Source organism: Sinohyriopsis cumingii, unplaced genomic scaffold, assembly GCF_028554795.1.
Source record: "Sinohyriopsis cumingii isolate HCF-2022 unplaced genomic scaffold, ASM2855479v2 utg002431l, whole genome shotgun sequence".
Taxonomy (NCBI): Eukaryota; Metazoa; Mollusca; class Bivalvia; order Unionida; family Unionidae; genus Sinohyriopsis; species Sinohyriopsis cumingii.
Window position 1 is genome coordinate 121,597 of NW_028316207.1, and position 20,895 is coordinate 142,491.

At 35.1% G+C, this 20,895-nt stretch overlaps 1 protein-coding gene across 2 annotated transcripts in view; it reads left to right on the forward strand.

Moving 5' to 3' along the window:
• Window positions 1-20,895, forward strand: part of LOC149770740 (ras-related protein RabC-like) — a 98,519-nt gene that overhangs the window by 30,306 nt on the left and 47,318 nt on the right. For both annotated transcript variants that reach the window (XM_089949171.1, XM_089949172.1), the window contains one exon: window positions 8,885-9,068. In XM_089949171.1, the coding sequence (XP_089805297.1) occupies window positions 8,885-9,068 (184 nt within the window). The remainder of the gene's footprint in view (window positions 1-8,884; window positions 9,069-20,895) is intronic.

Sequence of the window (20,895 nt, forward strand, 5' to 3'; positions counted from 1 at the left end):
ATATACCAATGTTAAGCTGGTTTTTTTGTTGTTATTGTAGGGTTTAACACCATTTTTCAGCACATGATAGGCTATACATGGCGACCAGTATTAATGGTGGAGGAAGAACCCCAGGAAAACCCCGGAAAGAACCACCGACCCACGAGAAGCTACTGGCAAGCTTTCTCACATATTGGCTGAATCTGAGACTCAAACAGAGGTGAGATGGCAGTGATCCGTAATGGAGAGTGCTTAGGACCACTTGGCCACTTGGGACCCCGTTAAACTGGTATAGTTACTGGTCAAAATTCCCTCTTATCAAAAGCCAGTTTCAGGGTTTTAATGATTAACTGGCCTGTATTGCTGCTGTAAAACGAAAGACAAATCCTCTGACTATCAACATAGGAAACACTGAAACATGAAGCTTTCCATTGTGTGGAAAGTTATGTTTGTTCAGCAAAACCACAAAACTAAAATTGATTGATGTTGATCTTAGTTGATCTCTATGAGAATTTTAGCCTTTATTATTACTACTCTTCGTCAACATGTAACTTATGATGGTTATGTGCCTTGCACAAATAAACATGCGTAACTTTAAAAAATATTACTTCAGTTTGTAGGATTGCTTATATCATTGAAAACGAGTAACTCGTGAGTGCATGATTCAACGTAAATGAAACAGCTATTTAGGACTAGCTGAAATGTTATCTGGAAGAATGCAATTTGGTCGAAACAATGAATAAAGCAAAATCTGCATCTATGTTTGGGAATAAGTAAGGATTCAAGTGACGCTATGCACGTTTTGCACTGTGTAAGTACTGTACATTATAGTTCAGCATGGTCTCCCTGGTAAACTCAACTGGCCCACAAATTATGAAGTCTATATTTACCTTTATTTAACTTTGTGTTTGAGAAATCAGAAAATATGCACATGCAAAATAATAACAAAAATCAATCATAGCACTTTATAAAAGTTTAATAATTGTTGTGTCACTGAAAAGTACTTTTTTTCCCAAGATTTATAGCCATTACAGTAGTCAATAAAAAAAGACCTAAAAACTGTCAAGTTAAGACATTGGCCCACAGGTAAGCCCCCCCCCCTTCTTCCAGGCCTTTATTTTTTCCTAAATTATTTGACTTATACGCAAGTATGTACGGTAATCAGTATAAGGTAGCCCATTTCATAAGGCATGTATAGGTAACACTGGTCAACAGTGAAATCATTACTGACTTGAAAAGGCCCTAATCTGTAGTATTTTGGTGTGCCGAACACGAATATAACCGTGAAAAATTTGTATTGGCTCTCGTTTTGAAGATATTCATATACCTCATTTTCTATGTTTCACTGTGTAAATTTCTCCAGTAGGACTGCAGCAACATCCGGAATAATGATGTAACATTGCATAATACCATCATGCTCACATCATCCACAGTTGATTGCATCATTTTCTGATGCAATGCAATACTAATGCCATGCGGCTGCTGAAGTAAGTTGACGTCAGCAGTGTACTATACATGTGTAGGCCTATTATACTAATGCCAGGCGGCTGCTGAAGCTGACGTAAGCAGTGTACTATATAAAGCCCAATCAGATAGGTTCAGCATTTAAAATATTTTAGACGTTGTGCGAGACAGTTCAAGCTACTGTTACATAAAACTTATTATTTTATCCATTTACGTACAATAAAGAACAGTAATGCCTCGAAAGTGTGTTAATACCGCGGACAATTTTTGCTATATTTGTGGGGAAGTGACATTTGCCAACCAGAAGAAAAGTATCAATTCTCAAGTGAAGAAGGCATATCATCTTTACTTCGGATGCAAGGTTGGTGACCAAGACAAGCCTTGGGCTCCGCATATATGCTGTGCTACATGTACAACACAGCTTTCACAGTGGTTGAATTGCAAAAGGTCATCAATGCCGTTTGCAGTCCCAATGGTGTGGAGAGAGCCAAGCAACCACCTAAATGACTGTTACTTCTGCTTGGTTCCTCCTCTTTCCGGCGGAATAACGAAGCGAAAGAAGTCGAGAATAGTCTACCCAAACATTCCGTCTGCATTGAGACCAGTTCCACATGGTGAGGGACTTCCTATTCCAGAACCTCCAGCAGAATATTCTCTTGATTCATCTGACGAAGACAAAGGTGAGTCGACCTGTTCTTCTCCTGGTCCATCAGCATGCAGTGATCCAGATTTTCACTGTGGTGCATCATCAACCCCACACAGAATAACACAGGAAGAACTAAATGACCTGATTCGTGATTTGGACTTATCAAAGAACAAGGCAGAATTGCTAGGATCAAGACTCCAACAATGGAATCTTCTAGAAGAAGATGTCACAATTACTGCATATCGAAAGCACCACCAGCAATTGGAGCCTTTCTTCAGAAAGGAAAGTAATCTGATATTCTGTTCCGATATTGAGGGCCTCATGAATGCTTTAAAAATCACTCATGACCCACAAGAATGGAGACTATTTGTGGACTCTTCGAAACTGAGTCTCAAGGCTGTGCTTTTGCACAATGGAAACATTCTTCCATCTATTCCAGTAGCGTATGCTGTCCACATGAAAGAGACATACGATAACTTAAGGCAGCTACTGAATTCCATTGAGTATAACAAGTACAGCTGGCACCTCTGTGGTGATTTGAAGGTAGTTGCCCTTTTAATGGGACTGCAGCCAGGATATACAAAATACATGTGTTTCTTATGCGAGTGGGATAGCCGAGCAAGGGAAATGCACTACATGAGGAAGGAATGGACTCACAGGCAGAATGTAGCCATTGGAGAGAAGAATATCCAACACCCAGCTCTGGTTGAGGCTCAGAAAATCTTGCTACCACCCCTTCACATCAAACTAGGTTTGATGAAGAACTTCGTGAAAGCTATTGACCGGACTTTGCCAGCATTCCGATACCTGCATGAAAAATTCCCTCGACTCAGTGAAGCAAAGATTAAAGAGGGAGTTTTTGTGGGTCCTCAGATTCGAGAGCTTTTCAAAGATGACCGGTTCAACAACTTGCTGGAAGGTGACGCGAAACAAGCATGGAATGCTTTTCGCCTAGTTTCTACAAACTTCCTCGGAAATGTTAGGGCAGAAAACTATAAGGAACTAGTAGAAGACATGTTGATGAAGTATAAGAAACTTGGCTGCAATATGTCTCTAAAGATTCACTTCCTTCATTCCCATTTGGATTTCTTTCCTAGCAACTGTGGTATTGTTAGTGATGAACACGGCGAACGTTTTCATCAAGATATCGCAACAATGGAACAAAGATACCAGGGAAAATGGTCCACTACAATGCTGGCTGACTACTGCTGGACACTCCTCAGAGATGCTCCCGAACAGCTGTACAAGAGACAGGCGAAGAAATCTAAGATGTAGTCAATGACTTGATTTTTTATAGGTAGGCTATTACAGTTGACCTTTTACTATTGGAATGCATTTCGTTATGTAAACATTAATTTCTTGCAGATTACAAAAAAACTAGAGCCAATTTTGCAATTTGACTGTCATATTCGTGTTCAGCACATAAAAATTGATAAGAATTGACTAATTTTATTTCAGTAACATGACTTTTGTAAAAATTTGTTGTCCAGTGTAATTAGTATAAGGTAGTCCATTTCTTAAGGCACGTGAAATCAGTATAGGGTAGTTGATTTCATAAGGCTTGTATAATCAGTAAAATCACATAAAAGTCCCTACTACACATGTATAGTCACTATAAGGTAGTCCATTTCATAAGGCATGTATAATCACTATAAGGTAGTCCATTTCATAAGGCATGTGTAATCACTATAAGGTAGTCCATTTCATAAGGCATGTGTAATCACTATAAGGTAGTCCATTTCATAAGGCATGTGTAATCAGTGTAAGGTAGTCCGTTTCATAAGGCATGTATAATCAGTATAAGGTAGTCCATTTCATAAGGCTTCTACAATCAGTATAAGGTAGTCCGTTTCATAAGGCATGTATAATCAGTATAAGGTAGTCCATTTCATAAGGCATGTGTAATCAGTGTAAGGTAGTCCATTTCATAAGGCATGTATAATCAGTATAAGGTAGTCCGTTTCATAAGGCATGTATAATCAGTATAAGGTAGTCCATTTCATAAGGCTTCTACAATCAGTATAAGGTAGTCCGTTTCATAAGGCATGTATAATCAGTATAAGGTAGTCCATTTCATAAGACATGTATAATCAGTATAAGGTAGTCCATTTCGTAAGGCATGTATAATCAGTATAAGGCAGTCCATTTCATAAGGCTTGGATAATCAGTATAAGGTAATCCATTTCGTAAGGCATGTATAATCAGTATAAGGTAGTCCATTTCATAAGGCATGTATAATCAGTATAAGGTAGTCCGTTTCAAAAGGCTTCTACAATCAGTATAAGGTAGTCCATTTCATAAGGCATGTATAATCATTATAAGGTAGTCCATTTCATAAGGTATGTATAATCAGTATAAGGTAGTCCATTTCATAAGGCTTCTACAATCAGTATAAGGTAGTCCATTTCATAAGGCATGTATAATCATTATAAGGTAGTCCATTTCATAAGGTATGTATAATCAGTATAAGGTAGTCCATTTCATAAGGTATGTATGAATCAGTATAAGGTAGTCCATTTCATAAGGCATGTATAATCAGTATAAGGTAGTCCATTTCATAAGGTATGTATAATCAGTATAAGGTAGTCCATTTCATAAGGCTTCTACAATCAGTATAAGGTAGTCCATTTCATAAGGCATGTATAATCAGTATAAGGTAGTCCATTTCATAAGGCTTGGATAATCAGTATAAGGTAATCCATTTCATAAGGCTTGTATAATCAGTATAAGGTAGTCCATTTCATAAGGCTTGGATAATCAGTATAAGGTAATCCATTTCATAAGGCTTGTATAATCAGTATAAGGTAGTCCATTTCATAAGGCATGTATAATCAGTATAAGGTAATCCATTTCATAAGGCATGTATAATCAGTATAAGGTAATCCATTTCATAAGGCATGTATAATCAGTATAAGGTAGTCCATTTCATAAGGCATGTATAATCAGTATAAGATAGTCCATTTCATAAGTTATGTATGAATCAGTATAAGGTAGTCCATTTCATAAGGCTTGGATAATCAGTATAAGGTAATCCATTTCATAAGGCATGTATAATCAGTATAAGGTAGTCCATTTCATAAGGCATGTATAATCAGTATAAGGTAGTCCGTTTCATAAGGCATGTATAATCAGTATAAGGTAGTCCATTTCATAAGTTATGTATAATCAGTATATGGTAGTCCATTTCATAAGGCATATATAATCAGTATAAGGTAGTCCATTTCATAAGGCTTCTACAATCAGTATAAGGTAGTCCATTTCATAAGGCATGTATAATCAGTATAAGGTAGTCCATTTCATAAGGCTTGGATAATCAGTATAAGGTAATCCATTTCATAAGGCTTGTATAATCAGTATAAGGTAGTCCATTTCATAAGGCTTGGATAATCAGTATAAGGTAATCCATTTCATAAGGCTTGTATAATCAGTATAAGGTAGTCCATTTCATAAGGCATGTATAATCAGTATAAGGTAATCCATTTCATAAGGCATGTATAATCAGTATAAGGTAATCCATTTCATAAGGCATGTATAATCAGTATAAGGTAGTCCATTTCATAAGGCATGTATAATCAGTATAAGATAGTCCATTTCATAAGTTATGTATGAATCAGTATAAGGTAGTCCATTTCATAAGGCTTGGATAATCAGTATAAGGTAATCCATTTCATAAGGCATGTATAATCAGTATAAGGTAGTCCATTTCATAAGGCATGTATAATCAGTATAAGGTAGTCCGTTTCATAAGGCATGTATAATCAGTATAAGGTAGTCCATTTCATAAGTTATGTATAATCAGTATATGGTAGTCCATTTCATAAGGCATATATAATCAGTATAAGGTAGTCCATTTCATAAGGCTTGGATAATCAGTATAAGGTAATCCATTTCATAAGGCTTGTATAATCAGTATAAGGTAGTCCGTTTCATAAGGCATGTATAATCAGTATAAGGTAGTCCATTTCATAAGTTATGTATAATCAGTATATGGTAGTCCATTTCATAAGGCATATATAATCAGTATAAGGTAGTCCATTTCATAAGGCTTGGATAATCAGTATAAGGTAATCCATTTCATAAGGCTTGTATAATCAGTATAAGGTAGTCCGTTTCATAAGGCATGTATAATCAGTATAAGGTAGTCCGTTTCATAAGGCATGTATAATCAGTATAAGGTAGTCCATTTCATATGGCATGTATAATCAGTATAAGGTAATCCATTTCATAAGGCTTGTATAATCAGTATAAGGTAGTCCGTTTCATAAGGCATGTATAATCAGTATAAGGTAGTCCATTTCATAAGACATGTATAATCAGTAAAATCACTTAAAAGTCCCTACTACACATGTATAATCAGTATAAGGTAGTCCATTTCATAAGGCATGTATAATCAGTATAAGATAGTCCATTTCATAAGTTATGTATGAATCAGTATAAGGTAGTCCATTTCATAAGGCATGTATAATCAGTATAAGGTAGTCCATTTCATAAGGCTTGGATAATCAGTATAAGGTAATCCATTTCATAAGGCATGTATAATCAGTATAAGGTAGTCCATTTCATAAGGCATGTATAATCAGTATAAGGTAGTCCGTTTCATAAGGCATGTATAATCAGTATAAGGTAGTCCATTTCATAAGTTATGTATAATCAGTATAAGGTAGTCCATTTCATATGGCATGTATAATCACTAAAATCACTTAAAAGTCCCTACTACACATGTATAATCAGTATAAGGTAGTCCATTTCATAAGGCATGTATAATCAGTATAAGGTAGTCCGTTTCATAAGGCATGTATAATCAGTATAAGGTAGTCCATTTCATAAGTTATGTATAATCAGTATAAGGTAGTCCATTTCATAAGGCATGTATAATCAGTATAAGGTAATCCATTTCATAAGGCATGTATAATCAGTATAAGGTAGTCCATTTCATAAGGCATGTATAATCACTATAAGGTGGTCCATTTCATAAGACTTGGATAATCACTATAAAATAGTCCATTTCATAAGGCATGTATAATCAGTATAAGGTAGTCCATTTCATAAGGCATGTATAATCACTATAAGGTAGTCCATTTCATAAGACTTGTATAATCAGTATAAGGTAGTCCATTTCATAAGTCATGTATAATCAGTATAAGGTAGTCCATTTCATAAGGCATGTATAATCACTATAAGGTAGTCCATTTCATAAGGCATGTATAATCAGTATAAGGTAGTCCATTTCATAAGGCATGTATAATCAGTATAAGGTAGTCCATTTCATAAGTTATGTATGAATCAGTATAAGGTACTGTATTTCATAAGGCATGTATAATCAGTATAAGGTAGTCCATTTCATAAGGCATGTATAATCACTATAAGGTAGTCCATTTCATAAGGCATGTATAATCAGTATAAGGTAGTCCATTTCATAAGGCTTGGATAATCAGTATAAGGTAATCCATTTCATAAGGCTTGTATAATCACTATAAGGTAGTCCATTTCATAAGGCATGTATAATCAGTATAAGGTAGTCCATTTCATAAGGCTTGGATAATCAGTATAAGGTAATCCATTTCATAAGGCTTGTATAATCAGTATAAGGTAGTAATTTCATAAGGCTGGTAGTCCATTTCATAAGACATGTATAATCAGTATAAGGTAATCCATTTCATAAGGCATGTATAATCAGTATAAGGTAATCCATTTCATAAGGCATGTATAATCACTATAAGGTAGTCCATTTCATAAGGCATGCATAATCAGTATAAGGTAATCCATTTCATAAGGCTTGTATAATCAGTATAAGGTAGTAATTTCATAAAGCATGTATAATCAGTATTAGGTAGTAATTTCATAAAGCATGTATAATCAGTATAAGGTAGTAATTTCATAAGGCATGTATAATCAGTATAAGGTAATCCATTTCATAAGGCTTGTATAATCAGTATAAGGTAGTAATTTCATAAGGCTTGGATAATCAGTATAAGTTAATCCATTTCATAAGGCATGTATAATCAGTATAAGGTAATCCATTTCATAAGGCATGTATAATCAGTATAAGGTAGTCCATTTCATATGGCATGTATAATCAGTATAAGGTAGTCCATTTCATAAGGCATGTGTAATCACTATAAAATAGTCCATTTCATAAGGCATGTATAATCAGTATAAGGTAGTCCATTTCATAAGGCATGTATAATCAGTATAAGGTAGTCCATTTCATAAGGCATGTATAATCACTATAAGGTAGTCCATTTCATATGGCATGTATAATCACTATAAGGTAGTCCATTTCATAAGGCATGTATAATCAGTATAAGGTACTGTATTTCAGGAAAAGATTTTATCGTCTACTGTTGTTGTTGTTGTGGGGTTTAACGCCATTTTTCAGCACACGATAGGCCATATATGGCGGCCAGTATTAATGGTGGAGGAAGAACCTGGGAAAACCCAGGAAAGAACCACCGACCCACGAGGAGCTACTGGCATGCTTTCTCACATATCTACATCGGCTGAATCTGAGACACGAACTCATCTACTGTATATGCAGAAAATCATATTGAAGTCTAAAACAAAAATGAACAAAATATATCATATATACTTGAATAAAGGTTGGATTCAATTGCAGTCATGATAGACCCTCATCTGTCAGAACATACTAAATCAGATTTTGTTGGTAGAGCATTTATATTATGATCAGTCTGGCTGAAGGTGTGTTCATGTTTCTTAATTGAAAGTACAGTATATAATGAGGCATGCATGGAATTGGAATGTCTTTTGTAAGCATATTTCTTTTTTTGTTTACAGAGTTGCCATGGCAACTGGGTCACCAAATTACAAGATTATATTATGTGGGGAGTATGGTGTTGGCAAAAGTTCCATATTCCGCAGATTTATGAACAATTCCTTTATGGAGGAGACGGGGAAAAAGTCAACTATTGGCTTGGATCAAGCCACTCAGATGTTCAGAGCGCATGGTACAGAGGTCAAGGTAAAAAGAGTCACACATTGATTGTCTTAATTTTCAGTTATATATAAGTAAACTAAAGGGTATGTTGTAGAGAATACACATTATAGCTGTTTTTTTTTTGTACAGAGTTGTTGGTTTGATTGCAGTAAATCATCTCCAAACATGATATTGGTTTTAAAGAAACATCCCATTGTGTGTTTGGAACAACCAGGAGAACCCAATTTCTTAGTGGAACCTGTATGAATAGATTCTCTAATTTCCGAATAGATTCTATTATTTTTTGGTGTATCTTTGACTTTTTCCTCAGGTGTTAATGACAATTTATAGAAGAAATGTCCAAACATTGCACAAAATTAATGGAAATGAAGCAAAAGAAACGGGCTCTGTACATGCATCCCTCCATTTGTCTGTCTGCTACACTTTCAATTCCAAATTGGCTCCAAAAGCATTTTAGATGTCTATATGAAATATGGAACATTTACATGTACATGTATTAGATTTATGGTAAAATTTGCTATTCATAATTCTTCAGCTTCATTGTTTTAATTGTGTTTGTCCATTTGTCTGTTCATCCATCCAGCCATCCATCATTCACACTTTCATGTCTGGACAGTAACTCCAAAACCATTTAAAATATCTCTATGAAATATGGTTCACACAGTAGACTAGAGGTGTTGATATTCCTGTTACTTTTGTCATTACTTCAGTCACAATATATTTTATAATTTTCCTGTTTCTCTGTTTATCCATTCATCATTTTTGTCAGAGCATAACTTTCAGAAATTTCATATTTCATTGAAACTTGATACACGTGTTAGTCATGTGGTATAAGGTAGTCCATTTCATAAGGCATGTATACTCATTTTGGTTGTCCATTTCATAAGACAGATACAATCAGTATAAGTTGTGGTTTTTGCTATTCATTCACCTTTTCTTAGTACTTTTGTCAATTGTTTATCCCAAACTCCAAAACATTTTAGGATATATATATATATATATATATATATATATATATATATATATATATATATATATATATATATATATATCGTTTTCACATGATATTGCAAAATGTGCACTTTCATATCTGACATTTTGATTCATTATCAACACAAATCAGCACCAAAAAAACATTGTTCTTCACATATAATTATGAAGGCACGTTTCATTTTGTGCAATAGGAAAGTAACCCTTATAAAGAACAATGTTGGAAACAGTAGTTTGGTACCTAGTCATTGATTCCTTGGTATATACTTCTTTATAAGTAAAGTCTAACTGCATAATGCAGATACCCAGATCTGTTGATGTGTAATGCACTGGCAGACTTGGGTCTGTGCAGTTTGTTAGTCGTTATCAATAGAACAAACGATGTAGTCTCGGATCAGCCAATACATTATGCAATATAAGATCAGAGTCTATGTTATTTGTGGTTGGACTCATCTTGTAGGTGGGTATATATGGTATATACATTTACAGTGGGATGTGTCATTGCTGTTTTTATTTCATTTCAAAGAGATGTTACAGAGCTTTATGCATGTTACTTTTGGAAGTTACTTCAGTATCTGATTAGACCAAAAGCACAAAATGAAAATAAGTCATTTCTATGATAAATATATCATTACTATTCACATAAAAGAAAAATTGCTTAGATTACAAATCAAGTGCCTCCATGGATTTCACCAATTTTACTCCAGTTTAGTCATACCACTATGCTAACATCTTAATTTGGCATGACATTATCATTGAAGTCTTATAGATATCAGTGACCCAGAGTGAGTTAACCTGCCCAACCAAATGCAAAATAAAGAATACTTGATGTAATCTCAATTGCAGCTTCGCATAAGTGTAATGCATAACTCTCTAAAAGCTTGCTGATAAAAAACATATATCTACATTAAAACTGATTTTTGATTTTTTTAAATGTCACTGTAAATGTGAATATCATTTAAAACATTGAGGGCTATGTATGAAACTGCAGTTGAGTTTTTAAGCTTACGGTTCTCCCTTGTTGATTATTAAGCTTATAGTACTCCCTTGTTGAGTTATTAAACTTATAGTAATCCCTTGTTGAGTTATTAAACTTATAGTACTGCCTTGTTGAGTTGGTAAGCTTACAGTACTCCCTTATTGAGTTATTAAGCTTATAGTACTCCCTTGTTGAGTTATTAAGCTTACATTACTCCCTTGTTGATTATTAAGCTCACAGTACTCCCTTGTTAAGTTATTAAGCATACAGTACTTCCTTGTTGATTATGGTGGCGCTCACCAGATAATATGTACTTTTGAGAGAGTGACGTATGTAAGGTGAAGTAGTTCGCATTTAAAACATGCACAGTGGAGAGAATGTTTGCATACCTCTATGCTACATTAATATAATGTGGATGATATTTCTTTTGGATATTGTACTTTTGGAAATTTTACATGATTTAAGCACACTGCTAACTAAAATGACTGCTCCCTTGTGTTAAAAAATCAGTCTGAATTAGTCTAAAGTGCACTATATATAGCAGCTATTAAAATAGGGAAAATGAATTTTGCCAGACTAGACAATACCAGCTTCTGAAAGTGCAATGAATGAATTACCAAATATATAAAATGTAAAAAAAGTTATCAGCTCTTTTTTATACAATTTACCTCTGAAGTTCAGGAAGTGAAAATGACCAAGTAGAGTTAGCACTTTTTTGAAAGGTGCACATTTGAAGTAAGGCCAAGCTGTATACTCTATAACCCATAGTACACCCATGTTGTTGTTGTTGTGGGGTTTAATGCCATTTTTCAGCACATGATAGGCTATATATGGCAGCCAGTATTAATGGTGGAGGAAGAACCCGGGAAAACCCCAGAAAGAACCACCGACCCACGAGAAGCTACTGGCATGCTTTCTCACATACCTACATTGGCTGAATCTGAGACTCGAACTGGCGCAGACAGAGGTGAGATGGCAGTGATCCGTAACGGAGAACGCTTTAGACCACTCGGCCACTCGGGGCCCCTTTATAGTACACCCATAAATCATACACCAAAATAAAGGGAATTAAAGGTTCTTTGCATTATACCTAAGATATACAAGGTCTTTTTTAAATAGCCAGTATAACCAGTGAGGAAAGCCAGGGAAATTCTTTTTCTTTAAAATCCTAACCCTATGCAAAATGTGAAACTGTATAGCGCCACCTTAAAGAAAATATAAAAATGTTTGCAATTGTTTTTTTTATTTTCATATAATTATGTATGATGTTCTGAATAAAATGGTACATTCATATTGATGTTAAGCATGAAAATAAGCTAATTATGATCATTTTTCTCTTGCTTACATAATTTGCCATGAGGTATGTTTGTGTGAGTAGTGACCTTAATTATGGGGAAATTAGAAGTTTTAGAATATAGAATAGAGTCAACTTAAATTTAAAACTGTTGCAATAAGTGACAGAAATATATGGTGAAAATGTTTCTTTTCATTTATTTGCAATGAAATAAAAAAATAAATGAAGAGAAAGTGAATTCGCTTCTTCCATATTAAACAATAGACAAATATTTTACACTTTGACCTTTGACCTTTATGAACCTGATGAGTTACCTCCCTTTTCTAATTGTAAAATTCATTGTTGATATCTCAGAAATAATTCTGGCTAGTTTCATGTTCCTGTCATTCAGCATAACATTGGTTGCTCTGTTTACAAAATGTAATGTGCATTCTTAAAATAGCTCACTTTTATCATGGGAGGGGGAGGCTGGACTTGTTAGAGACTCTGACACTCATAAATACTGTTCTGTGGGGGGGAAAGGCAGGAGAATTATTCAAAAGGATTGTTTTGATGCTTGGGACTTAAATGTTTCAGCCATATAAACATAATTAAATCGTACAAAAATAATACCTATATCTTCTTTATGGTGGCGCTCACCAGATAATATGTACTTTTGAGAGAGTAACGTATGTAAGGTGAAGTAGTTCGCATTTAAAACATGCACAATGGAGAGAATGTTTGCATACCTCTATGCTACATTAATATAATGTGAATGATATTTCTTTTGGATATTGTACTTTTGGAAATTTTACATGATTTAAGCACACTGCTAACTAAAATGACTGCTCCCTTGTGTTAAAAAATCAGTCTGAATTAGTCTAAAGTACACTATATATAGCAGCTATTAAAATAGGGAAAATGAATTTTGCCAGACTAGACGATACCAGTTTCTGAAAGTGCAATGAATGAATTACCAAATATATAAAATGTAAAAAAAAGTTATCGGCTCTTTTTTATACAATTTACCTCTGAAGTTCAGGAAGTGAAAATGACCAAGTAGAGCTAGCACTTTTTTGAAAGGTGCACATTTGAAGTAAGGCCAAGCTGTATACTCTATAACTCATAGTACACCCATCAATCATACACCAAAATAAAGGGAATTAAAGGTTCTTTGCATTATACCTAAGATATACAAGGTCTTTTTTAAATAGCCAGTATAACCAGTGAGGAAAGCAGGGGAAATTCTTTTTCTTTAAAATCCTAACCCTATGCAAAATGCGAAACTGTATAGCGCCACCTATTAAGCTTACAGTACTCCCTTGTTGAGTTATTAAGCTTACATTACTCCCTTGTTGATTATTAAGCTTACAGTACTCCCTTGTTAAGTTATTAAACGTACATTACTCCATTGTTAAGTTATTAAGCTTACAGTACTCACTTGATTAAGCTTACAGTACTCCCTTGTTGAGTTAGTAAGCTTACGGCACTACCTTGATTATTAAGCTTAGAGTACTCCCTTGTTGAGTTATTAAGCTTACAGTACTCCCTTGTTAAGTTGTTAAGCTTACATTACTACCTTGTTGATTATTAAGTTTACAGTACTCCCTTGTTATAACGCATCTCTTGGAAACCTTGGATAATGCTGCCTGATAGTGAAACCATCTGAACAAAGTTAATGATACATAGAATTTCACTGCCATTTAATGAAATTAGATCCATGGACATACTTGCCTTATATTGAAAGTAATTATACTGAGGGAGTGCAATATCTAAAACCCACTCACTTCAGTCGGTCAGTATTTGCATGATTTGGTTTCATTTTAGTATCAAGGTTGCATTTTGTACTTTTTGTGTACATGTGTCTTTTTCTTATTATATGTCTTCAGTTTCTATATTTTTCATGGTTTGTCTTTAAGTTTGTTCTTTCTGATATCCATCCATCCTTCTAAACTTGACATACTATAAATACTTGGGCATAAGTTGGATCCAACTGCAGACTGCACAGACCAAGCTCTGACATTGCATAATGTGCTGGTAGATCAAGGTTTAAGCAGTTTTTCAGAAGTAAGCAGCAGAACAAACAACATAGACCCTGGTCTGCTGGCACATGATGTGCCAGGAGATCAGGGTCTGAGTTGTTTGAAGTTGGACTCAACTCCTTATTGAATATATATGGTACATATCATAGTCATCAGAAAGATGTGCCTCTCGCTTTTTTCTTTTTTTTTATTAAAAATTATACAATGTAACCCTTGTAGGAAATATTTAAGGTATTACATTTGATGGGATTTTTTTTTATCCTCACCCAATTGTAAAAGAAGGGTTGATATTTTTGTCTTCATCTTTGACAAAATTAAGGCTGACATATATCACCTAATCAATTTTGACGTCAAATTTATGAAAGAATCGGTTGGAGATGGACTTTTCGAGATGACGCAACTGGAAATTTGCACCATTCACAATGTATCATTGTGTGCACCTCTTTCCTCCATCTTTGCCTACAGGTTAAACTACTTATAAAATAAGCTTCAACACAAGATAACGAGTGCTATCGATCAAACTGAAAGTAAAGAAGTGCACTGATAAGTGTCAGCAATTTTATATTTTGCAAAAGCACGTTAACACATTTTTGTTCACAGAGATTACAGTTGAGATGTATGTTAGATTGACCTTAGCAAGTCATGAAGATTAATAAGGTTAAGCACTGAGAACTATTTTGTTACTCATAACATACAGGCATGTATAGTGGTACAGACGTGTATAATGGTACAGACGTGCATAGTGGAGTGCAGTACAGAGAGCATAAGAATCAGAGAACCAGACTTCATAAATATTGGCAGCGAAGCTCAGTAGGAATAGATACAAAAAAAATAAAAATACTTAGACCATACATGGGAAACAAGTTTGTAATGGCTCAGTTTACACTGATATATATGTAATCAGTGGCTGAACATGCCAATGAGATATATAAAAATTAGCACAGAATTGGAATTGAGGCAGATTCCAAAACATGCAAGTTAATTTCTTGAGGGGGAGTGGGTTGTTTTAATAATTTCCTTTTTCACTCACAGAAACAATTGTTTGTCTCTTTGACATTGGTTGTACATCTGCAGTAGGTATAATGTGAAGGATATTGTAGCTAGTCATCTTCACTCTCTTACGTCAGGAGATGGGGCCCCGAGTGGTCTAAAGCGCTCTCCGTTACGGATCACTGCCAACTCATCTCTGTCTGCATGGGTTCGAGTCTCGGATTCAGCCAATGTGGGTGGGTGTGTGAGAAAGCTTGCCAGTAGCTTCTCGTGGGTTGGTGGTTCTTTCCGGGGTTTTCCTGGGTTCTTCCTCCACTATTAATACTGGCCACTAAGTATAGTCTATCGTGTGCTGAAAAATGGCGTTAAACCCTACAACAACAACAACAACAACATTGGGAGATTGCACTATTTCTTCTGTTGTAACTTTAAGTGAAGACATGAAATTGGTAATGAAATCTTAAAAGCATTCATGCATAATGACCAAAATGAGACCGGCACTTGATCAAATGAAATGGAGCAGGCTGAAATGGCCTAAAAGGTTGAATAAAAAATCATTGTTACTTACCAGGTAATGTTTGAAGTATTTTTTTGTATTTTGTCAAGGATAGGTATGGCATATGAACAGATGATAGTCTGTGTCTGTCTGTCTGTCTGCAGTCTGTATACTAGAAATAAAACCATTATGTCAAAACATAAAATGGCACCACCCTACCACTGAGAGACCTGCTGAAGATGAAAAGACCATTGAGTTCATTGATTTATCAATAGTTTATTGCATCATAAGCCGTGTATCATGAAGCATTTTGATACACAGCAGAGGTAAATTGTTTCACCCAAGTAAGTATATATGGTACAGATTCATCATCAGAATGTGTCTTTTGTTGTTTGGAATTTGTGATTAAAAATGATACAGGGAAAAATCCTTTTGTATATCATTTGGAGCTAAATTACCAATAACGAATTTTAACAAAATTAAACCAGCACACAAACATGATGCCTGTCACTTCTCTGTATTCTCTGTATTTACAGATTTCCTACGTATGAAATCTTTGACAAATCTTCCTGAAAGTCATTTTGATGGCAAATAAAGATGTCTGTCTTCTTGGATTTTAGAGATTATTGATGTTGGTGTGTTATTGTCTCCCTTTTTTGACTGAAAGATTTGAGAAATACAGAATATGATGTCATCCATTATTGGAATACAGTTTTTGCAAGCCTAGAACATAGAAAATAATTCCCCCAAAAAGAGAGACACATCATAACCTTTGTATGCATTATTTAAGGAATAAAATTTGATGGGAATATTTGTGTACAGTCATAATAATTGTTAATGTTTTTCCTACACTAAAACTCCTTACACCATGGTAAGCTGTTTTTGAGTGGCAGTGGTATTATGACACATCATGAGGATATGATCCATAGGGACTGCTACTACTACTTGCTCCAGTCATTGTAGCTAACTGGTACTTGTTTATGGGAGGAGATGTCTGGAACCAAATTTAATTATGTTAAGTTATTATGTATGACTGGTATAATACATGGAGCAAGAATTCCACTTTAGAAACATTAAATATTAATTGCATAAGAACCATTCAAAAAGGTTTAGTAATTTTTGCTTCCTAATGTTGCATGTCTTGAAAGAAAGTTAAAATTTTCTCATGTTTTGCAAAGAAAATGTTGGAACTATATTACATGTATAACCATTCTTGCCTAAGTGGCTTGTGAATTCACAGTGCCATGCCACTTGCTTGAGTGCAGTTGTGGATGTGTAAGTACACAATGCCAGGCTGTGTAGGTCCAGTGTACAGTGGTGGTTCTGTTGGTTATTTGAGTGCACTAGTGGCTCTGTAGGTCCACATTGTCATGCCACATACTTGAGTGTACACGTGACTATACAGAACCACAGTGTCAGGCCTCTTACTTATAAGCACAAGTGTCAGGCCTCTTACTTATAAGCACAAGTGTCAGGCCTCTTACTTATAGGCACAAGTGGTAGGCCTCTTATAGGCACAAGTGTCAAGCCTCTTACTTATAGGCACAAGTGCCAGGCCTCTTACTTATAGGCACAAGTGTCAAGCCTCTTACTTTTAGGCACAAGTGCCAGGCCTCTTACTTATAGGCACAAGTGTCAAGCCTCTTACTTGCAGGCACAAGTGCCAGGCCTCTTACTTATAGGCACAAGTGCCACATTAGGTCCTTAGTTATATGAATTATCTCTATGTTTGCGCCTTTTCCATTATATTGTGATTTGCCATGTACATTTATTTATCATTGTGTCAGTGTATCCATTCTACATTAAAATTTAAACTCTCTTTATACACCCACTGAGATAGCGTGATCATATTTTAGTGTGATGTTTTAGGAAGATGAGTAGATTGACTGTGTAAATATCAAGAAAAATATGGTATCTTGGATGCAGTTCTTGGTAAGGCTGCAACATTTACCAAAGTGTCTCAGCGTATACATGGTTTACAGTAACCAAATATGATGCCTGTAATTGCAATGGTTAGAAGCCCAGCCTTACCCCCCCCCCAAATCTTCTTCTAGGCTTACTGAACAGCTGACAGCTGTTATAATGCAGGTGCCATACCTCAGACAGTTTGTGAAAGTTTCATTTGCTGTATGTATATCTGACATGTTTCATTAAAATATCCATGTCACAATATTGTTTCCTATCATTATGTATAAATGTACATGATGAAAAAATCAATAATGGATCAGGATGTACTGCCTGGACATATAGATGGGATGCTTTTGTAAGACCAACAGTGATGAAAAAATTATGTAGCAACGTATAAACTTAAAATGTCATTTCTTTAAAACTAGCTAATCAAAGGTAGATTAAACATAAATACTGTAACTATGTCACATTCAGTGAGAAAATCAAATATATATATATATATATATATATATATATATATATATATATATATATATATATATATACACAGTGTGACCCCACTATAACACAGTAGTTGGGAGCCATAGAACCCGACCGTGTTATAGAACGAACCATGTTATAAGCAACCAGGTCAGGTAGCTGAAGAAAATGATGCATGTACCCCAAAAAATGTGCAGGTAGGTAATAAATGCAGGTGGTAAAATGCGTGCTTCATTGGTACAGTTACCATCTTAAATCAATGCATATTAAATGAGAAATACACCTGTAGTGAAAAAAAGGCATATGTAACATTTTACTTTATTTAGAGAACCACAAATTGGTAGATATATGTATATACTGTTTGTATATACATGTCTAATATATAGCATGAATAGAGTATCAACACCATGTACTCACCCATGAATCTTATCATATACATTGAATCCACAATACAAGTGATTCCATCGAAAACATGCACACACAGATTTAAAATATCCAATAATTTTGTCACAGGTCATATTGGTCATAAACTTTTTTCCTGCAAAAAGGAAACTTTCACAGCACAGTTAATGTCTTGCAGTCATGTTGAAAAATGCAAAAATTCATCAGATTCCATTACTTTTATTTAAGTTTGGTACTGACTTCCTTTGAAGAAAAGTTCTTTGTTTTTATTGAAAATTGTAGTCTGCTTTCTTTGATGAAGGGTGCATACGTTATTGAATCACCACTAAAGGACAGCTTTGGAGAACCAAACAAATGCCCATTTCTTATTGTGACCGCAACATCAAATAATTGTATTGCATGATTGAGACTGGTTTTGTTTCTCCATTTGCTGAGTACATTTTCATAACTATCAGTGCTTCAAAGGTAATCTGTTTCCTTTGAAATTTAAGCAAACTATTTTATCTGGGTACATTTTTAAAAAGGAATTGGCCGTCATTTGGTCTATTTGAGGTACTGTTCCTCATCCCTGCCTAAAGAATAAACCAATAAGTAAGATTATTATTTTCACATTTGTGGTAGCAGCATGATGCTGCCTTCCTCTCATGTCTCAGAAATTTAACAAAGGGTCAACGGACGATAGAGGCGCAGGTGTTCTGGTCTGATGACAAGGATTAGTACAGAAAATGTGAGTGTTCAGAAGGATTTAATTCTGAGTGAAAAGAAGAGGGATTTTGCTTACCATCCACACACAGATATGTAAATATATGAATTACTAGCAAGTGGCCGAAAATCCGACGAAAGATAGATTAAGAGATAATGTCTTGTCCAGTTGATCTCCATTACCAAAAAATGTCAGCAAAAAAGCAGATATCTCACAACATACAGTACTCATGCTAGATGTCAAGATAAGCAGATTACGATATAACAGTGCACTGTTTAGATGGTTTGTCAATATGGACAAAGAATTTATTTATGTAACAATAAATAAATTTCAGTGCATTTTATATCCAGTTTGCAGCTTCCTTTCATGGGGCCTCTGAATTTCTCTACTCCAAACCAATGGTTGTATATACAAGTTTAAACAGCCAACAATGTCACCAATAAAATAAAAAATTGCCAGATGGCATATTTTGCCGCCAACAAGGAAAAAAGAATACAAGTTTGTGACATTGGCAAAGCCCTATGCGATGCCAGAATAAACTTTTTATATATTATTTTTCCTACTATTAAGAAGATAAAACTGCTTTTTGTGTACGAGAAAAATGCATATAAAATTTCAGGAGCCACGCCACGATTGTCTTGTATTATTCATATGCGATCTCTTCCCCAAAATGATAATAAACTTTTTATGGGTTTTTTCATACTTTCAAGAAATATTTTTTTAGGTGTACGAGATAAATACAAGTATATAAAGTTTTGGGAGCCACACCACAACTGTGTTATATCTGAATTTGTGTTATTACAGAGCATGCTATAGCGGGGTCACACTGTATATATAAACCATGTTTTCCTGGACACAACAACCAAACTGGTAGAAAACAAACTCCATACAGACATCTACTCAAAATCAACCGACAAGCACCAGTATCTACTCCCAACCAGCTGTCATCCAAAACGCTGCATTAGGATCAACCGATATAGCCAGGCATGGATGATACACAGAATTTCCTCTGACGAAACATTCCTAAAGAGGTCTGAAGAGCTATCTAAACATTTAATTTGCCATGCTACCCAAAGGGCTAAAAAAAAAGAACTCTGACAACCTGCTAAAATATGGAAAGAAGGAAAAGGCTGATAGGATACCATTTATCCTGACCTACCATCCAGACAACCCCAAAGTAAGCAAAATCATCGGGAAACATTGGCCCATCATGGAATCGTCGGACGTATTAAAGTTACTCCTCCTGAACAAACCTGTAATTGCCTACCGGAGACCAAAAAACTTCAAGGACATCCTAGTCAGGGCGAAGCTAATGCCAATCACTAATCAAGACCACCTTGTCAATCTGGCCCCTGTGGCAATAGAAGGTGCAAAACTGTCAATATATGATAGAGACCAGGACATTTTCTAGCACAGTGACTAGAGAAAAACTAAACTCACATGGTCCAAACAAAATGTGCAAAACAGAGAACGTCATTTATCTATATGATCTATAGCCTTCAGTATGTCGGAGAAACTGTAAATCTACACAAAAGGATCAACCTTCATAGATCTGATTGGATGACAAAGAAGCTGTACAGAAGTCCGG